Source organism: Dromiciops gliroides, chromosome 3 (genome assembly GCF_019393635.1).
Source record: "Dromiciops gliroides isolate mDroGli1 chromosome 3, mDroGli1.pri, whole genome shotgun sequence".
NCBI lineage: Eukaryota > Metazoa > Chordata > Mammalia > Microbiotheria > Microbiotheriidae > Dromiciops > Dromiciops gliroides.
Window position 1 is genome coordinate 306,576,148 of NC_057863.1, and position 16,883 is coordinate 306,593,030.

A 16,883-nucleotide genomic window follows, 5' to 3' on the forward strand; every position below is an offset into this window, starting at 1 on the left:
CCAGGGCCCGTACTTTATCCACTGTGCCACCTAGCTGCCCCCTCTCTGTTACTTTTAGGATCAAATATAAACTCCTTTTTACACAATTAAATTTAAATTAAATTAAATTTACACAATTAAACCAGTGTCCTGTGGCCTTTGTGCCTTTCCAGTCTTCTTACACATTACTCCTTTCCATACAGTCTACAATCTAACTATACTTTTGTTGTTCCTCACAAAGGATGCTCTATCTCTGTGCCTTTTCACTAGCTGACCCTTGTAATCTCTGCTTCCTGGAACCTCGGCCTTCCTTGAAGGCCCAGTTCAAGCAGTGACTTCTTGAGGAGACCTTTCCTCCTCTCCTTAGGTACTAGTGCCTTTATCTGCAGCTCTGCATGGTCTGTGTATCTTATTTATACACATATATGTGTAGACAAAGCTGTTTTCTGTTTATATGTATATTTTACATATATAGTTTGCATATATATGTGTGTATGCTCACACTCACTCACATACACCACACATACCTTTACTCCCTTAAAATGCAAGGTCTTTAAGGAGAGAGACTGTTTTACTTTTGAGTTTTTATTCCAAGTCTTTATTACAATGCCTAGAACACACTGGGGTCCTTAGAAATGCTTCTTGATTGATTGGAGGCAGAATTAGGAGCAAAGAGAGAACAGAGGAGGCACTAGAAGGTCTATTAGTATGCCATACAATGGTTCAGTCAGTGGATGGTGAGAGCCTAAACATTTTCAGCTGAGAGAATCCCAGAAGAAAACACAGGGGGAAAAGTTTAGTTGGAGCAATGAGGGCAGAAAGTAAATTCCCAGATAAATTAATTATTCACAATCTGCAAGGACCATTTATTGGCTTATGCAAATACAACAGTAATTAGATGCTGGCTAGAGTGATAGGTGTGTGTGTTGGGGAATAGCAGGAAAGAAAAGTTTAGATAAATTTCGACCTGATTATGGAGGTTCTTTATAAGTAGGCCGATAAATTTAGATAGGGAATAGGGATCCATTGATGGTTTTATAGGCTCAAGATGACACAATGGATAGAATGTTGGGCCTAGAGTGAGGAACTCATTTTCACTTACTAGCTGTGTGACCCTGGGCAAGTCACATAATCCAGTTTGCCTCAATTTTCTCATCTGTAAAATAAGTTGGAGAAGGAAATGGCAAACTGCTCCAGTATCTTTGCCAAGAAAACCCCAAATGGGGTCACAAAGAGTCAGAAAAATGACTAAAACAACAACAATAGTTTTGATCAAGAAAACACATATTGCTTTTCATCTGGGGAAAGCTTGGGAAGGTTCCTTCTGACCCTGGACATACTAAGTTCTAATTTGTGTGTTCCCTCATTCACAAACCATAAAAAGCAGTGCAAGTTAAGTATGTTCAACCTTTAGTGTGAAAGACAAGGAGAATCAAAAAACAGAAAGCTTGCAGGCCTAGTCCAGAGCAATGCAAGTAGTAACAGAAACATTCACAACTAGGGAAGAAAAATGACACTCCATTTTCAGTTTCCAAGCCAATGGAAAAAAAATAGCACTTTTGTCAGTGGAAACTCGTTAGAGGAGGTGCTAAAGAAATGATTGCTTTGATATGGAAAATCTGAGGAACATTTTTTAAAAAAGGATACAGCCAACCAGTAAACTCTTTTCATTTGCCTAGGCTAAATTAGTTTGCATGAACCTACTATGGTGAAATATTTGTTTTCCTTGCAGCCCATGCCAGAAACTGGAGTTTATGAGATTATAACTCTAAAATTCAGTGTTCCAGGAGCCCACCAAAGGCATTTAGGTTTGGATGGTTGTGGAAGATTGTATTCCTGAAGGAGAGCTTCAGCTCTACTCAAACTTTAATACCCAAGAAATAATAATCCCCCCTTGAGCTACTATTTCTTATATAAATCTACTGTGTTGGGCTAAATTCTAAAAAGCAGCTACTGGCACATCTGAGGGCAGAATCTGGCCCCAATCAATAGACTTTCCAATGCCTGCTTCCAATTACACTCATTTACCATTTTGGTGGGTGCATTTGTTTGATATAATGTCTATGGTATTTTTAAATTTTTTTGATACTGTGTTCTTTTCTCAGACCAATATAAGGTCCCAAACCATGGAGGAAAGCCTCACTGGGATTACCTTTACTAACTAGCGAGAGAGGGAACCAATGATTAATGGAACCTTGAAATGATTTGAAAATTTTGGTTTCAATCATTACTTTCTATTTTTCCCTTCCCAACAACCAGCAAAATATTTGTGGGAGATTTTCTCCATTTTCCATCTGCAGCTCTGCATGGTTTGAACTCTAAGGAATATGATGCTCCACCCATGATAAGCTGATCACCTGAAATTTCATCATCTAGTCATTAACTCAACTTTGGATTCTCAATACCTTCCCAACTCCCTCAGCCTCTTCCCTCTGATTGGAGGGCTGGAGGAGAGAGCACTAAATTCCTCCCAAAGCTGTCCTTTATAGAGGGACGAACTGAATTCTCCAAGTAACCCTCCACTTTCCATTAGCAGCTTTGCTTGGTTTGAACTCTAAGAACATGACACCTCCATGCCAGGTATCCTCTGGTATCCCACCACGTTTCTGCTTCCTTTTGTTTGTTGTCTTCCTTGCAGGCAGAGATTCTAATTTATAAGCCCAGCAATTAACACCTAGTAGGCTCCTGATAAATGTAAAATTGGCTCTTAATAAATGGAATAACTGATTTTGAATTTTATCCTTCGCATTCTAATACCCATACTCTGATGAAAATGCTAACAAAAATATGATCATTTGTGGATCCTACAGTCTAAGAGGGAGATGAAACATCATGGTCTATAATCTAGTAGAGGGGATAAAACACATAGGGTCATAGACTTAAATCTGTATGGGACCTTAGAAGAGGTCCTTATTCAACTATCCAATTTTATAGATGGAGAAATTGAGGCCCAGATCATGGTTACAAAGTAAGTATCTGAGGCAAGATTCAAACCCAGGTCTTCCTGATTCCAAGTCTGATTTTCTACCTGCCATGATGCATCTCCTCACAGAATTAACCTATTCACAAGTATCGATAACATAGGATAGGTAAATGCGGAAAAAAAGTACAAAGAGCTATACAGGATTCCATGAGGGAAAGCTCATGCCAAGATCATGCCAATAATTACAGAAGTAACTTGGCATAGCTAGAAGAGTGTTGGATTTGGTGTTTGGAGGCCTTGATCTGAATCCTAGATATGACAAAGTCTGGTGGGTAATTAGGGGAAAATCTCTTAAGCTCTCAATGCTTCCATTTTTTAATTTGTAAAATGGGATAAGACTCATACAACCAAATCAAAGAGGGTAGTTGTAAGGAAAACACTTGCTAAACCTGAAAATACTAAATAGGGTATCTCAAAAGTCTTTAAGAGTTTAAAATTACACTAAGACTTTGGGGACTTTTAGAACATTTTACATACATGTTTTTATTCTTATCTATTAAATTTTTCTGTTACTCCATATAATTACTTCCATTATATTTATGAAGGAGTAAAGAAACAAAATGGTTGGCTAACATGCCCAAGGTAGCCATCACTGGCATAGTCATAGTTAGGTTTGTTATTAGATTCAGTCTCCTAATAATTTGCATATCACACAAGATCCACTCCTACCAGGTAAGTTTATAATAGTTTCCTTGGACCTTAGGTCAGATTACAAGCTTAACCCAGAGCCACCTACTCTTCACCCTATTCTATAGCCAATATTTCCTTGTGCTAGTCAACCCTTTGAAGCACATTTCAATTGGCAGACATTTATTCCTGAGAGGTCCTTCATATGAAAGACACTGAGTGAACATTTCTAAAAAGGTCAGATTACAAGCTTAACCCAGAGCCACCTACTCTTCACCCCATTCTATAGCCAATATTTCCTTGTGCTAGTCAACCCTTTGAAGCACATTTAAAAGATGGCTTGGGAATTAGATGGAATCCCTTTATCCTGATGTACAGTATTTCAGTGTTCTAAATTCTTTCTGGCTTTAACTCTTAGGTGAGATTGAAAAACTGAAATGGAGCCTTAAACTACCACAACTATTTGTTTTTATAGCATTGGCCTTTAGGCTCAAACCATCTCTATCTCTAATTACCAGTAGAATGTGTGTTCTTTCAAGGGCATGCAAGCTTGCTTAGTGATGGGTAAAATGGGATGCTTTAGATTCCGTAAAATGTCTGAGAAATACTTTGGGTTTGGCAGAAGTGCCAAATCCTTTTGCCCAACACTTCACTTTTCAGAATCATGAATACATTCAAGGAAATTTAATCTTCATTTTTTCTGATTCATCTCTATAACAAAAATGCATTTCTGAGAGATTATTGACATTTGAGAACATGAACAAATGTTTTCCAGAGGCCTTTTTTTTTAAATAGACAAAGAGAAATGTTGTCAGAAGAAATCAAAATCAAATTTCAAAAATTAAAACCCCAGGTCTGAATTTACATCTAATAGAGTAGTTTGGGGCTAAAATGATTTGAATAAAGTTTTGGTATGTTTATCTAGATTAAAAGTTCTTAGCCATTATATGTTTCAAAGCATTATGCAACCTATTTGGATATTTGAAGTTAGGAACTTAAGAGAAATTGAAACAAAACAGTGACATTTCCATATTCAGGTCTGTTCATATAAACAGTGGTTCAGTGTGGTACCTTCTTTTTTTGTGTATTTTTACACCTCTAGTATCTAGCATAGTGCCTTTCACAAGGGAGGCACTTCATAACTGTTGTTGATAAAGATAAACTTTTCTAAAGTAAATATATCCCCACTCTATATTTTTGAAGTAGGGATCCCATAGTCAACTCACCCTTATCATGGCCAAAACACAAATCATTATACTTCCCCCAAAATATCTCCTTTTCCAAGCTTCTCTATTTCATTGGGTCACATCTCCTTCTAGTCACCCAGATTCACAAGCTCTGTCTGAATCTTCCTCGAGTTCACCTTCTTCCTCATCTGCCAAATCCAGTCAATTCTAAGCACAAAAATCTCTCACATCCCATCCCTACTTTCTACTCACAACCACCACCTCATTATCTGTTGCCTAATCTATTACAATGGCCTCCTAATCAGGTGGTGTCAAACTCAAATAGAAATGGGGGCTATTAAACTATACATAAGGATCCCTGTGGACAACATATTGACTTAGAAAATCATAATGACATTATGTTTTATCCTATTTTTATTTATCTTGTTAAATATTTCCCAATTACATCTTAATCTGGCTCAGGTCAAAGTTGGGAGGGTTTCATGTGACCCGTAGACAATATATTTGAGAGTTGTAACTAGTCTCTTTGCCTTATTTCTCCTCTCACCAATCTATTCTCCATACAACTGCTAAAATTATATTCCTTAAGTGCAGATCTGATCCTTGCCCAATAAACTTCAGTAGCTCCTTATTATATCCAGGATCAAATACCAATTTCTCTGACATTCATAGCCCTTTCAACATGGTTCCAAACCATTTTTTCCAGGCTCATTATAGATTCCCTTCATACACTTTACATTTCAGTCAAACCGTCCTTTTTGATGTTTCTCATGCTTGACATTCCATGTCTTATTTTCCTATGCCTTTATACAGGTTGTCTCCTGTGCCTGGAATGTATTCCATCCTCATCTATGCCTCTTAGAATCCCTAGTTTCCTGCAGCTCTCACTTCAACTGCAAATTTGTACATGATGCCTTTTCTGATTCCCCTAAATGCTACACCTTGCCGCTGTCAATTATGTCTGTGTGTGTATTTTATACATTTTATATCTACTTATATGTATAAATGCTCTCCCCACCAACAGACCGTAAGTTCCTTAAGGACAGGGACCGCTCCATTTTTGTCTTTATAAATCCAGCAACAAGTACATTGTAGACTCTTAATAAGTATTTGCTTCTTGATAAAAACCACATGCTTATTTTAGGATAAGGAGACTGAGTTTTGGTAAATTACCTGTCATTAGGACACTGACTCGGTAAGGTCCAATCATATTGTGGATTGACGAGGAAACCCCAGGACAGAAAGACTGAGCTTGGTGACAAAGTGCCAACTACCATTTGGAGAGGTTTTCGGGAACGAGATTTACCTGTGGAAGCAATGTAGAGATTAATTTTGATGATACTTAGCATTTCCACATCTTGGGTGGCTTGCAAAGATAATATAGACTGAACACTCCCAAATTCTTCCTCTCCCTAATGTGTTTATTTATCCAATGGGATTTGGCTTCTTTATTAAAAAACGAATTTGAATATCACCTGAAGGTTTGAACTCTTGCTGGTTAAAATGTGTGTGCTATCGATTTCTATCATACATATACATATGTATGTTTATATATGTATGTATATATGTACATGTGCACATGATATATTGATAGTTACATTACACACTATACATCAAATATACATATAACCACACAAAGAGTATGTATATATTTCTTTTTTTTTTTTGCAGGGCAATGGGGGTTAAGTGACTTGCCCAGGGTCACACAGCTAGTAAGTGTCAAGTGTCTGAGGTTGGATTTGAACTCAGGTACTCCTGAATCCAGGGCCAGTGCTTTATCCACTGTGCCACCTAGCTGCCCTTTTTTTGTATATATTTCTTAATAATTTTAGTTCTTAGCTATTTGACTTTACCAGGTTTCCTAATGGCATTGAATTATGCCCAGAAAAAACAATTGAAAACAATACTATGACTTACTTTTCACCTACAGACAGAAAGGAGGCTAACAAGTTTTCCTCTTCCAACTGTTAACTAGTCTAAATTGATGTCTATGAAGAAATACTATCTTATTGTCAATATTATTTGCCTTCTGTTTCTACCTAAACTGGAACAAACTGCATTACTAACATTGTAATAATTATGTACTGTGAGATGAATAACAAGATGAAAACCCCATTTTTCAATTAACATAGTCCTCTAGGTTTTCTTGTATCAAATCTATAAAAAGAAATTAAATCTTCCCAAACAGAGAGATCTTTATTATTATCATCATCAGAGGGTATTAGGGTACAATGGGAAAACTGCAAGAGATGAAACAGGAGAGACCTAGGTTGGAATCCCATCTCTTCAAATTCATGAGTTATGCAACCTTGAAGAAGGCATTCACTGCTCTGAGTTCAGTTTCCCAAAATGGGGATAATGATAGTTGTCTAATACTAAGAGGTTGTTATGAAGAAAGAAGTCTACAAATATTAAAGGATTCTCTCAATGTGAGGTTTTTTCATCAGTAATAGGGATTGTAGAAAGAGAATTTCCTGTAATGGGAATGAAATTAGGTTCTCTCATCCTAAAGAATGGTATAATAATATACTGTTTAAAAACTCTCTTTGAGACCTTCAAAGGATAGGTGCTGATTTGAATTTCTGAAAATATAAGAGAATTGAAAGATAGTAGGAAAGGAGAGAAGAGCTTCTTAGACATAAAAATAAAACACTGGTATATATGTGTTGAGGGAATTATAACAGCAAGTTGTTAGTGGTTAATTAAATGAACCACATTAACTCCATCTTGTTACTCAATTCTGGAGCTACCTCAGTTCCCCTTCTGTTCAGTTATGGGTCTAGTCCAAATTCTGTCTTGTGAGAAAATTTTGTTTCTTTGTGAGAAATCTGAGAGAACTTCATTGAATTGTTTGAACCTGGCCCTGCATGACTGGGAAGCTGGATTACCCCTACCTGCTGCTTAGAGACCTTTAATTAAGGACTTAGTTATGCTGACCAGAAACCAGGTCACATCCAAAGACTGATAGAAGAAGTTTTCTCCCCATTGTACATCCAAAGCAATGCATATGTCTTATCTGAAAACTGGCCCCATAATGTACTGTTACTGTTTCCATATTCTTTTGATTGTTTACAAACACTTGAAGGGAGTGGGACACCTCTATTTATGATTTGGTGAAACTGCACCTGTTTACTCGGAAAGTTGGCATGCATTGCTTAATAAACCAATATACTTAGAAGCTCAAGTCTTTGTTTCTCAGTCATTTCATCTTTCACCCTCCACAGTATACATATATAAATATATCTATGCATAAATAATATTTTATATATATTCTCTCTATATATGTTTTTATATATATGTATGTGTATATATATATATATATACACACACACACACACACACACATGTATGTGAGGTATGTATTCTGGGTTTAGAATAATACATCAGAACAAATTAAATGAAAAAGCACAGTATTTGAACATTACAATAGGAGCCATGGGGATTGGATTCTGATCCTGACCCTCCCATTATCTGATACCTTGAGAAAGTCACTTTGCTTTTAAAACTCTTAATTTCCTCAACTGTAAAATGATAAGGTTGGACTAAATTGACTAAGGTCCTTTCCAGTTCTATTATTGCCTGGTTCTACTATATGAAAAGCAGGCAATAGGCAATTGAGCTAGAATGAAATGTACTTATTTTCTTTTCCTTTCTATTCAGGAAGTTGTCTGGTCTTCAAGAGAACGTTTGTTTTTTTATTTGTTGTAGGCAGGGCTTATGTTATCTTATCCTAAGACTAGAAGAAGGAAATAGCTGTTGGGGGGTGTTACCTTCATAAGTGTTGGACAGATGAGATTTTTGTGACTGAAATGTAATTCTCATGAGCCTGAGCTTTTGAAAATTATTTTCAAGATTGTTTATTCTATGTTAGATAAAAATATTTGAAGTATTTCTTCAATGAGAAACATCCAGAGACTGAGAAAATGCATGAGATATTTGGGTATAAATAATTTCCAAATTGGAGTGTGGAGAATAGTGGAAGTTTACTAGACAACAAGAAAGCTACGTTTTATTAAATTTAAGAAAATCTGGAGAAGCAAATGGCCCAGTGTTTGCTCATCTTGCAATCTCACTTCTTCTCTTGATACTCCATGAAACTCTTTTGGTATTGGTCCATACAATTTAGCAATTCCCAAGAAATCTTACATGTAGCCTTCTCTGATCTCTCTCCAGTCCCCCTTGATTTTCTCTCATGCCTCCTTAAAAGACAATAATTTTTCCTCCTTCAGAACCTTCAAAGCATATTCTTAGTCTTTTGCTATGTACATAACGCATTCTATGTTGTATTCTATTTATTTTTACCCTTGCCTTATCTCTTTTATATTAATAGTTCTTTGAAAACAATCCAACATGCCTTCGTCTTGGTATTTGTCCTACAAATATCGGATGCTTAAGAAATGTTTGTTGAACTGAAGTTTCAGTGTTATCTTTGACTTTTGCCTCTCCCTCTTCTCCCTGATCCAATTGGCTACTGAGGTCTGTTGAGTCTGCTTTCGCAATCTCTCTCACATCCACCCCCCCTTCTCCCAATTCCCATTGTCGCTGTCCCAGTACAAGCCTTCACGACCATCAGCTTGGGCTTTTGCATTTCTTAGAGCTTAAGGGTGCTATGGCACTGAACAAAACGAAGGCATGCTTGTGTATCTGAGGTTATGGAAGAGAGCGAATGATACACATGCTAGTTATCCTCTGGGTCTATTTAATAAAAGAGGTAAAGCTGGAGAGGACCACTAGCTATCAGGATTTGTCCTCTACAACCCCTCACTCCCTAAAAAGCAACAAAGGGTTTTCCAGGTCTCAATTGGTTTGGGATCTAAGACTCAAGCTACAAACCTTCCTTGTGGTCTCTGCCCATACTGATTTGTCTTCCTGGGCCACTTAAGGGTATTAAAAAGTCCACTCATGTGAAGTTGGAGCCCTTCAGATTTGGCCAATGTACTAAGATCTCAAGTGACTACAACTTGTCCTCCTGATCAGACCTGTTTTCAAATAGAGGATGGGGGCGGGATGGGGTTGTCTCCCCAAGCTAAGTTCTGCAGTATCTTTTCCATATTATGGCTAAGTAAACCTTTTTTGTTGTGGTTGTAAATCATTGAATTAACTATTAGCATCCCACCGCATTCCAACACTGAATCAATAAGGACTGAGCTTAAGTCAGGCCTGTACATTAAAGGGACGGGGGCTTTAAGGGTGGGTTTGGTTGTAGAATGGTTGGAAATTGACCTAGAGGTAATGAAGAAAGGAGTCTGCATAAAGAACTAGTGTTTGATCAAATACCTGCCATTTTTTGAGTCCATAATAGTTTAAGAATGGTAGTGGACAGAGTGGAAATGAGATAGACTGAGGTAGATAGAGTAGAATGAGGAAAGGATTCACTAAACACATGAAGAACAGAAAGAGGAAGAGTCAGAAAATGTAGACCTGGTGCACCCCAGCTGCATGCTGAACCCTGAAGCAAGAGAGTTTGGGTAGGATTTCCCCAACCGAAATGGCACTGGGTTTCAGTGTTATTTTCTTCTTTCCCTTCCCTTCCCCCAAAAGCACATGTACACCAGAGTTTTAAGAATCTGTGGTTGGGGAAGCTGGGTGGTGCAGTGGATAAAGTGCCAGTCCTAGAATCAGGAAGAACCGTGTTCAATTCTGACATCAGACACTAGCTGTATGGCCTTGGGCAACTCTCAACCTCTGTTTGCCTCCATTTCCTCATCTGAAAAGGGGGGATAATAATAACACCTCTTAGTGTGTCATAAGAATCAAATAGATTTGATCAATAATATAGTTAATTAAATGTTAATAACATAGCAGATTATTAATTGATCAATAAAATAAAGTGCTCAGCATAGTGCTTGGCACATAGTAAGTGATAAATAATTTTTTATTCTTTATTAACGTTTTGAATTCATTTATCTATGTGAATGTCAGTCCCTCTGTGACTGGGCAGACAGGCTTCAGGATTTGTCATGGCCAACAAATTCATTATGTGATGGGATGACCTTCTCAACTTAGCTATGTGGGCCCTCAGGCCCCAGACATCATGGTTTCCAAGCCTATACTCGAAGCTTTTCCAGCTTGCTAGGCTATGCCAGAGTTTTTGCTCTGGTGATTTGGCTTTCTAAGTCCCAGGGTCATTTCTATGCCAGATGAGTCATTGATGGAGGTCACATAGTGCATGAACCAGCAAAGGGCAGGGATGAGAGGCTATTAGAAAGGTTTGGTCTCTCTCTTTTTTAAAGAATTAATTAATTTATTTTTTGCAGGGCAGTAAGGGTTAAGTGACTTGCCCAGGGTCACACAGCTAGTAAGTATCAAGTATCTGAGGCTGGATTTGAACTCCAGTCCTCTTGAATCTAGGGCCAGTGCTTCATCCACTGAGCTCCTGGTCTCTTTCTACTTAGAGATATGGCATTTTTATGCTCTCCCTAGGTTGTTTTGGGGAGAGGGCACCCAAGGAGACACAAGGTGATCTAGAATTTGTGGGGGGGGCTGCTTGATTGTGATTGGCATGACAATGTGTTGGCCATGACAAATCCTGAAGCCTGTCTGCCCAGTTTCATGGTAAAAGCATCAAGACTACCATTCAAGTGACTCTAAAGAATAATGTGTATATGTATGAGGGAGGGGAAGTTGGGAGGGTGGGTGGCAAAGGATCGGAGAAGCAATTTTACATATTCTAAACTTTTACTACTAAACTTTAGGAACAATAAAATGTTCTTTTGCAGTTCTTGTGTCCTGTGCCCCCATCCCCACAGGACCAATGTATTTCCCTACATATTTTCCAGGAGGAACAAAAAGAGTCTGACATTTTGAGAACTGTGTCACCTGGAGATGCAGCCCTGAATATTTGCTGCTGAATAAGTCCTATGCCTTCAACTAAGTCCCATACACTTCAACTATTTCCAGCCCACTGGAAATTTCAATCCCAATCCCACACCTCTAATAGGTAAGCTTTCTCTATATATTGCCTCAACAAGGAGTGCTTTTGAGCCATCCATCCTTCCATTTGGCCCCAATTTCCTTCTTTTTTATAGTTTTATTTATAGCAAGAATGTCAAAGTTGATATGATACAGGACCTCCAGCAATATGTCTACTTGTTGGTCACTGGATAGGGGTCTCACATTTAAAGTACCCATAGTAAGAGTTTGCTCAAAGGCTAAAAAAAACTGTGATTCTTAATGTCTTCTCCCTTTCCTGATACTTGGACACCATAATTACAGATCTGGGAGGGGGTTACATAGGATGAGGATGGCTTTTTATTTTTCTTTGTTTCATGGAGTGCCATGTCAAAAAAAAAAAAGGAAAGAAGAAAGAGAGAAAGAAAAAAACAAAGAAAGAAATCATCACCAGATGGTTAGCCTCTTGGTGATGAGCCTCTCCATTGTTAACTAAAATGGTCCTTGGAAAACAGATTCAGTTAATTGTTGAGGCCATACTTGATAGAACCTACCAGAGTTGGTCTCTGCTGCTATAGACTTCAAGAACCCAGGATCACCTCCCTATCACAATGATTCTCTGTGGTAAGACATAGTGGAGGCTCATCATGCAAAAGAGACTTTATAAATATCTATGATGTCATAATTAAATGAGAGCATATATGTGGAAAGTGTGCAGAAAAGAAAAAGGTGCTATACCAATAAAAATTCTTGAGGTTTCAGCTCTGAAGGAACCAAATATTACTTGCATATCATCATTAGTGTTAAAGCTAGGACTATGTGTCTAGTCAGATTGAGGATCTGTACTTAGGCAGCAAATAAAGTGAAGAGGCAGCTGCCTATAAGGTGGGAATCGAAATACTACAGACTATGAAATTCTGCCATTAAAGATTTGTTCCTTTATGTAAAAATTTTCATTCAACAGTTAATATTGAAACACCTGTGACAGGGTAATATGTATTAAGCCATTATCACTTATTAACACTTTGGCAAGGACTTTTTTCTTAGATTGTTTTCCTACATCAAAGTAGGTTTAGTTCAAAGAATGAAATTCTATTCCATGGTTCTGAGGGTAAGACAAAGTGATTTCCAAGATCAACCTTGCATACTTTTAGGTGGAATTGTACTTAGGCCAGAATCTTAACTACTCGATTTGCATAAGTAATGAAAGCTTCTTATTTTTATTTATTATTTATTTAGAATTTCTCCCAAGTTACATGTAAAAAAACAATACATTTTTTCATATTGATTTTTTAAAACTTTGTGTTCCAAATTTTCTTCCTCCCTCCCTCCTCACCCCTCCCTAAGAAATCAAGCAATTCAATGTAAGTTATACATGTGCAGTCATGCAAAACATCTCCACATTACTCAGGTTGTGAAAGAAAATGGACAAAATAACTTTAGAAAGGGGAACTAACAAAAAAATATATACTTCAATCTGTATTCAGATAACATCAGTTCTTTCTCTGTAGATGGAAGCTTATTATTTTTAAAGTTATTTTCATACAAAAGGCTAATGCTAATCAAAATTTTAAAACCAGGACAATATATTGATGATAAATTGAATATTTCAGGATATATGAATTATTCTTATAATATTTATTTTGATATAGGAAAATATATTTGAATGAAAAAATTGAGCTGTCTATTTTTTTAATCCAAAAGACATACATATTTGATCCTTAAATAGATTCTACTATTTTCTTTGGAACAGAAGCAGAGTAAATAAATATCTTCTCTGAAACTTCCCAATTCATGGATTTATCAATAGGGTTCATAAAAATGAATGATTTTTACCAGTTGTTTTGATTAGGAAGAGCTGTTTGTGAATAAAAGGTCAAAATATGGGGTACTTAGCCAGAAGGTAGATCTGGATAGCTCAGATTTGTTTGTGTGTGTGTGTGTGTGTGTGTGTGTGTGTGTGTGTGTGTGTGTGTGTGTGTATGCATGTGTCTAAGGGAAGGAACAACAGAGGGCAAACTTGAAATGAGAACCCTGAAAGAGGAATCAAAAGTGTCCAAAGACAAACTACATATAGTGGTGATAAAATGTCCTTTAAATCTAAGCAAACTAATTATTCTTTCTTCTCTCTAAGGCAAACCTGGTCCATACAATTAATTACTGAAAAGGAATTTTAATTTTGTTGTCATCAAACGTACCTACTTCAAATACAAAGTAATGAGGGTATTAGTGATGTCACCAACTTTTATCATCTTCAATAAGAGAGTAACCAAATAATTAAAATCCTTATGACATCTGCTGATAGGAAATTTAGTAAAGCCATTGTTACTTAGGGAAACTAATCTTCAACTAGTCATTACACCCTTCTGAAATGCATTAGGAAAACAAAAATATTCCTGAGGCCTGCAAGAGAAGGTAGGTACTTAAAACGAGTGTTCTCAGAGCAGGACTTAACAATTAACCCAGTTGAGCAAAAACTAAGACAATGGCAATTGGTTTCAAAGATACTCAGAAATCTAATGGGAATGTAATATACATAAAATACATAAAACTCACTAAATCTTTAGATTTTCTGTAGTTTCATGAGGATCAAATAAGATGACATAGGTATTTAGCATAATTTAAAGACCTTTATTCTGCTATTATTATCTTCATCATTATTATCATATAGAAGAATAAAGTTCAGATGAATTCAGAAATATATAAGGAAATTCTGTGGAAATTTAAAAAAAATGAAATACAGGATGGCCATGGAATTACATTCAATTTTTCTTGTTCATTAATGTTGAAATAGAGATTGTGTTCACATTTATATTCAGATATGTGGGAATGCTTCTTTCTTGGTAGAAAGATGTGGTTGTAGAATGTTACATACGCTGTCAGATACAGTCACTGCCTTGGTCTGTTTTGTTTAACATTTTCTACTCCTAAGGATAGTTTGTAGCAGAGTTATATCAGGAATTGCCTAGGAATATATTGACTGTGGGAAATATTTCACTACCAATTGGTAACAGATGGCTAAAAATTAATTATATAGGTTTGAGGAGAAAAAGTAGTTCCTAAGATTATATATTTAGAACCAAATGGGATTTTAGAAGTCATCTAGTCACCTAGCTAGTAAATAGCAGAATTAGATTCTGAAAGTAGTTCTCCTTGACTCTACCATCTGTACTTTTCTCACTGCCCTCCCCTTTATTGTTGCTGTTCAGTCATTTCATTGTATCTGATACTTTGTGACCCCATTTGGGGAGTTCTTGGCAGAGATATTAGAATGGTTTGCCATTTCTGTCTCCAGCTCATTTTACAGATGTGGAAACTGAGGCAAACAGGGGTAAGTGACTTGCCCAGAATCACACAGCCAGGAAGCATCTGAGGCCAAATTTGAACTTAGGTCTTTCTGACTCCTGGCCTGACACTATCTACTGTACCACCTACCTGCAAATTTCTCTCCAATAAAAGGAAACTAGATCAGGAGTTCTTTACATGGTGCCTATGAAGTTTTATTTTTTAAAAATATTTATGGCTATTTTATTATAACTGGATTCCCTTGTCCGGCGCATTTTATTTTATGCATATAAAATACTATTCTGAGAGATGGTCCATATATTTCACTAGACTAAGAAAGGGATCTTTGGCACAAAAATGTTAATAACTATTGGAGTAGATGAATTCTAGGGTTACTTTCTAGCTCCAAATCCCATGATTTGAAGTTAGGCAGGACTCCTATTGTTACCTTTGAAATTCTACCAAGTTTCCATGTCTTTAAAATAATGATGCAATAATAATAATAACAATAACAAGCATGTATAAAGCTCTTTAACATTTGCAAAGCATTTTACATGTTATCTCATTTGACCCTCACAATAACTTTGTGATGTATTATTATTATTGTTATCATCATCATCATCATCATTATCATCCCCATTTTACAGATGAAGAAACTTACAGATAGAGATCCTTTACAGATATAAATCTACGATGTTAGGAAAACCATAAAGTGCAGTATACAAATGTGAAGTTTCGTTATCATAATTATCTTTTCTTTCCTGTTCCTCCTCTTCTATAAATTCTGTCTTCCTCACCTACCCCTCTTTCCCCTCTTCTGCTCCTGCCTCCCCCACTCTCTCTCTCTCCTGTGCTACAGACAAGTACACAGCAAGGAATTTCACTGGTACAAGTAATAAGCCGGGGTAGAAGGCAAGTTGCTAGAACCCCAGTTTCTCTCCATTTATGGCTTAGAATCCACAGACAACAATGCCTGCCTGGACTTTTTGAAAAATGAACATCCTTCCCTCACTCATTCTTGGCAATAATTAAATATAAAGTTATTCCTCAACATACGTTTAATAGCTCTCTGAATATCAACTCCCCTGTTATAGAATGTTTATGAAGGGTGAATTGTGTAAGTAGAGGATTGGTGATAATGATGATAATGCTTATTATGTGCCAGGTGTTGTGCTAAGCACTTTATAAATATTTTCTCATTTGATCTTCACAACAACCCAGGGAGGTAGGTGCTATGGTTATCCTTGTTTTATAGATGAAAAAACTGAGGCAAACTGAGGTTAAGTAACTTGCCCAGGGTTACACAACTAGTAAATGTCAGAGATTGGATTTGAACTTGGGTCTTCCTAATTCTAGTCCCTAGCTTCTTATATTGTGGGTCAGGATCGCATGACTGAATGTGGGGTTATGTATATCTACTTTATTTACCTACATACCAAGGGTCATGTAAAAATTTCTTGGACAAAAAGGAGTTGCGAGTGGAAAAAGTTTAAGAAGCCCCAAACTAGGCTGGTTCTATCCACTATGCCACCTGGCAGTCCCATCAGATGATATTGTGTGTGGTCAAGGGTCTCATTCTATATGCTACTCTAAACACAATAGAAAAGTCTAATTGGTGATTATAAGAAAATTATGGATATTACAGTACCTGAACATGTTTTCTTCTGGCTTGGAGGGGGTACAGGTCGTACAACTATCAAATATTTAGGCTCTGCATCTGAAAAAAAAAGCCCAATAATATTCATTAGTAAAAACCTTTACAAGTGATATTTCATATCTAATAATCAATATCTCTTCCACTGCCAATCACATTTACCAAAGTGAAGAATAGTAGAAAAAGGGTATTTCTTGTGACCACTTGGTCAATTGACTTGTTTGAAAATTAAAATAAAACCAGACATTGAAATGATATAATACATGATATATCTAAA

The 16,883-nt window shown here is 36.7% G+C and overlaps 1 protein-coding gene across 1 annotated transcript in view; it reads right to left on the reverse strand.

The window, feature by feature from the left end:
• Positions 1-16,883, reverse strand: part of LOC122747036 (ABI family member 3 binding protein) — a 313,537-nt gene that overhangs the window by 160,445 nt on the left and 136,209 nt on the right. Inside the window, 2 exon segments of the mRNA XM_043993253.1 lie at positions 5,950-6,082; positions 16,601-16,669. Of these exon segments, the coding sequence (XP_043849188.1) occupies positions 5,950-6,082; positions 16,601-16,669 (202 nt within the window).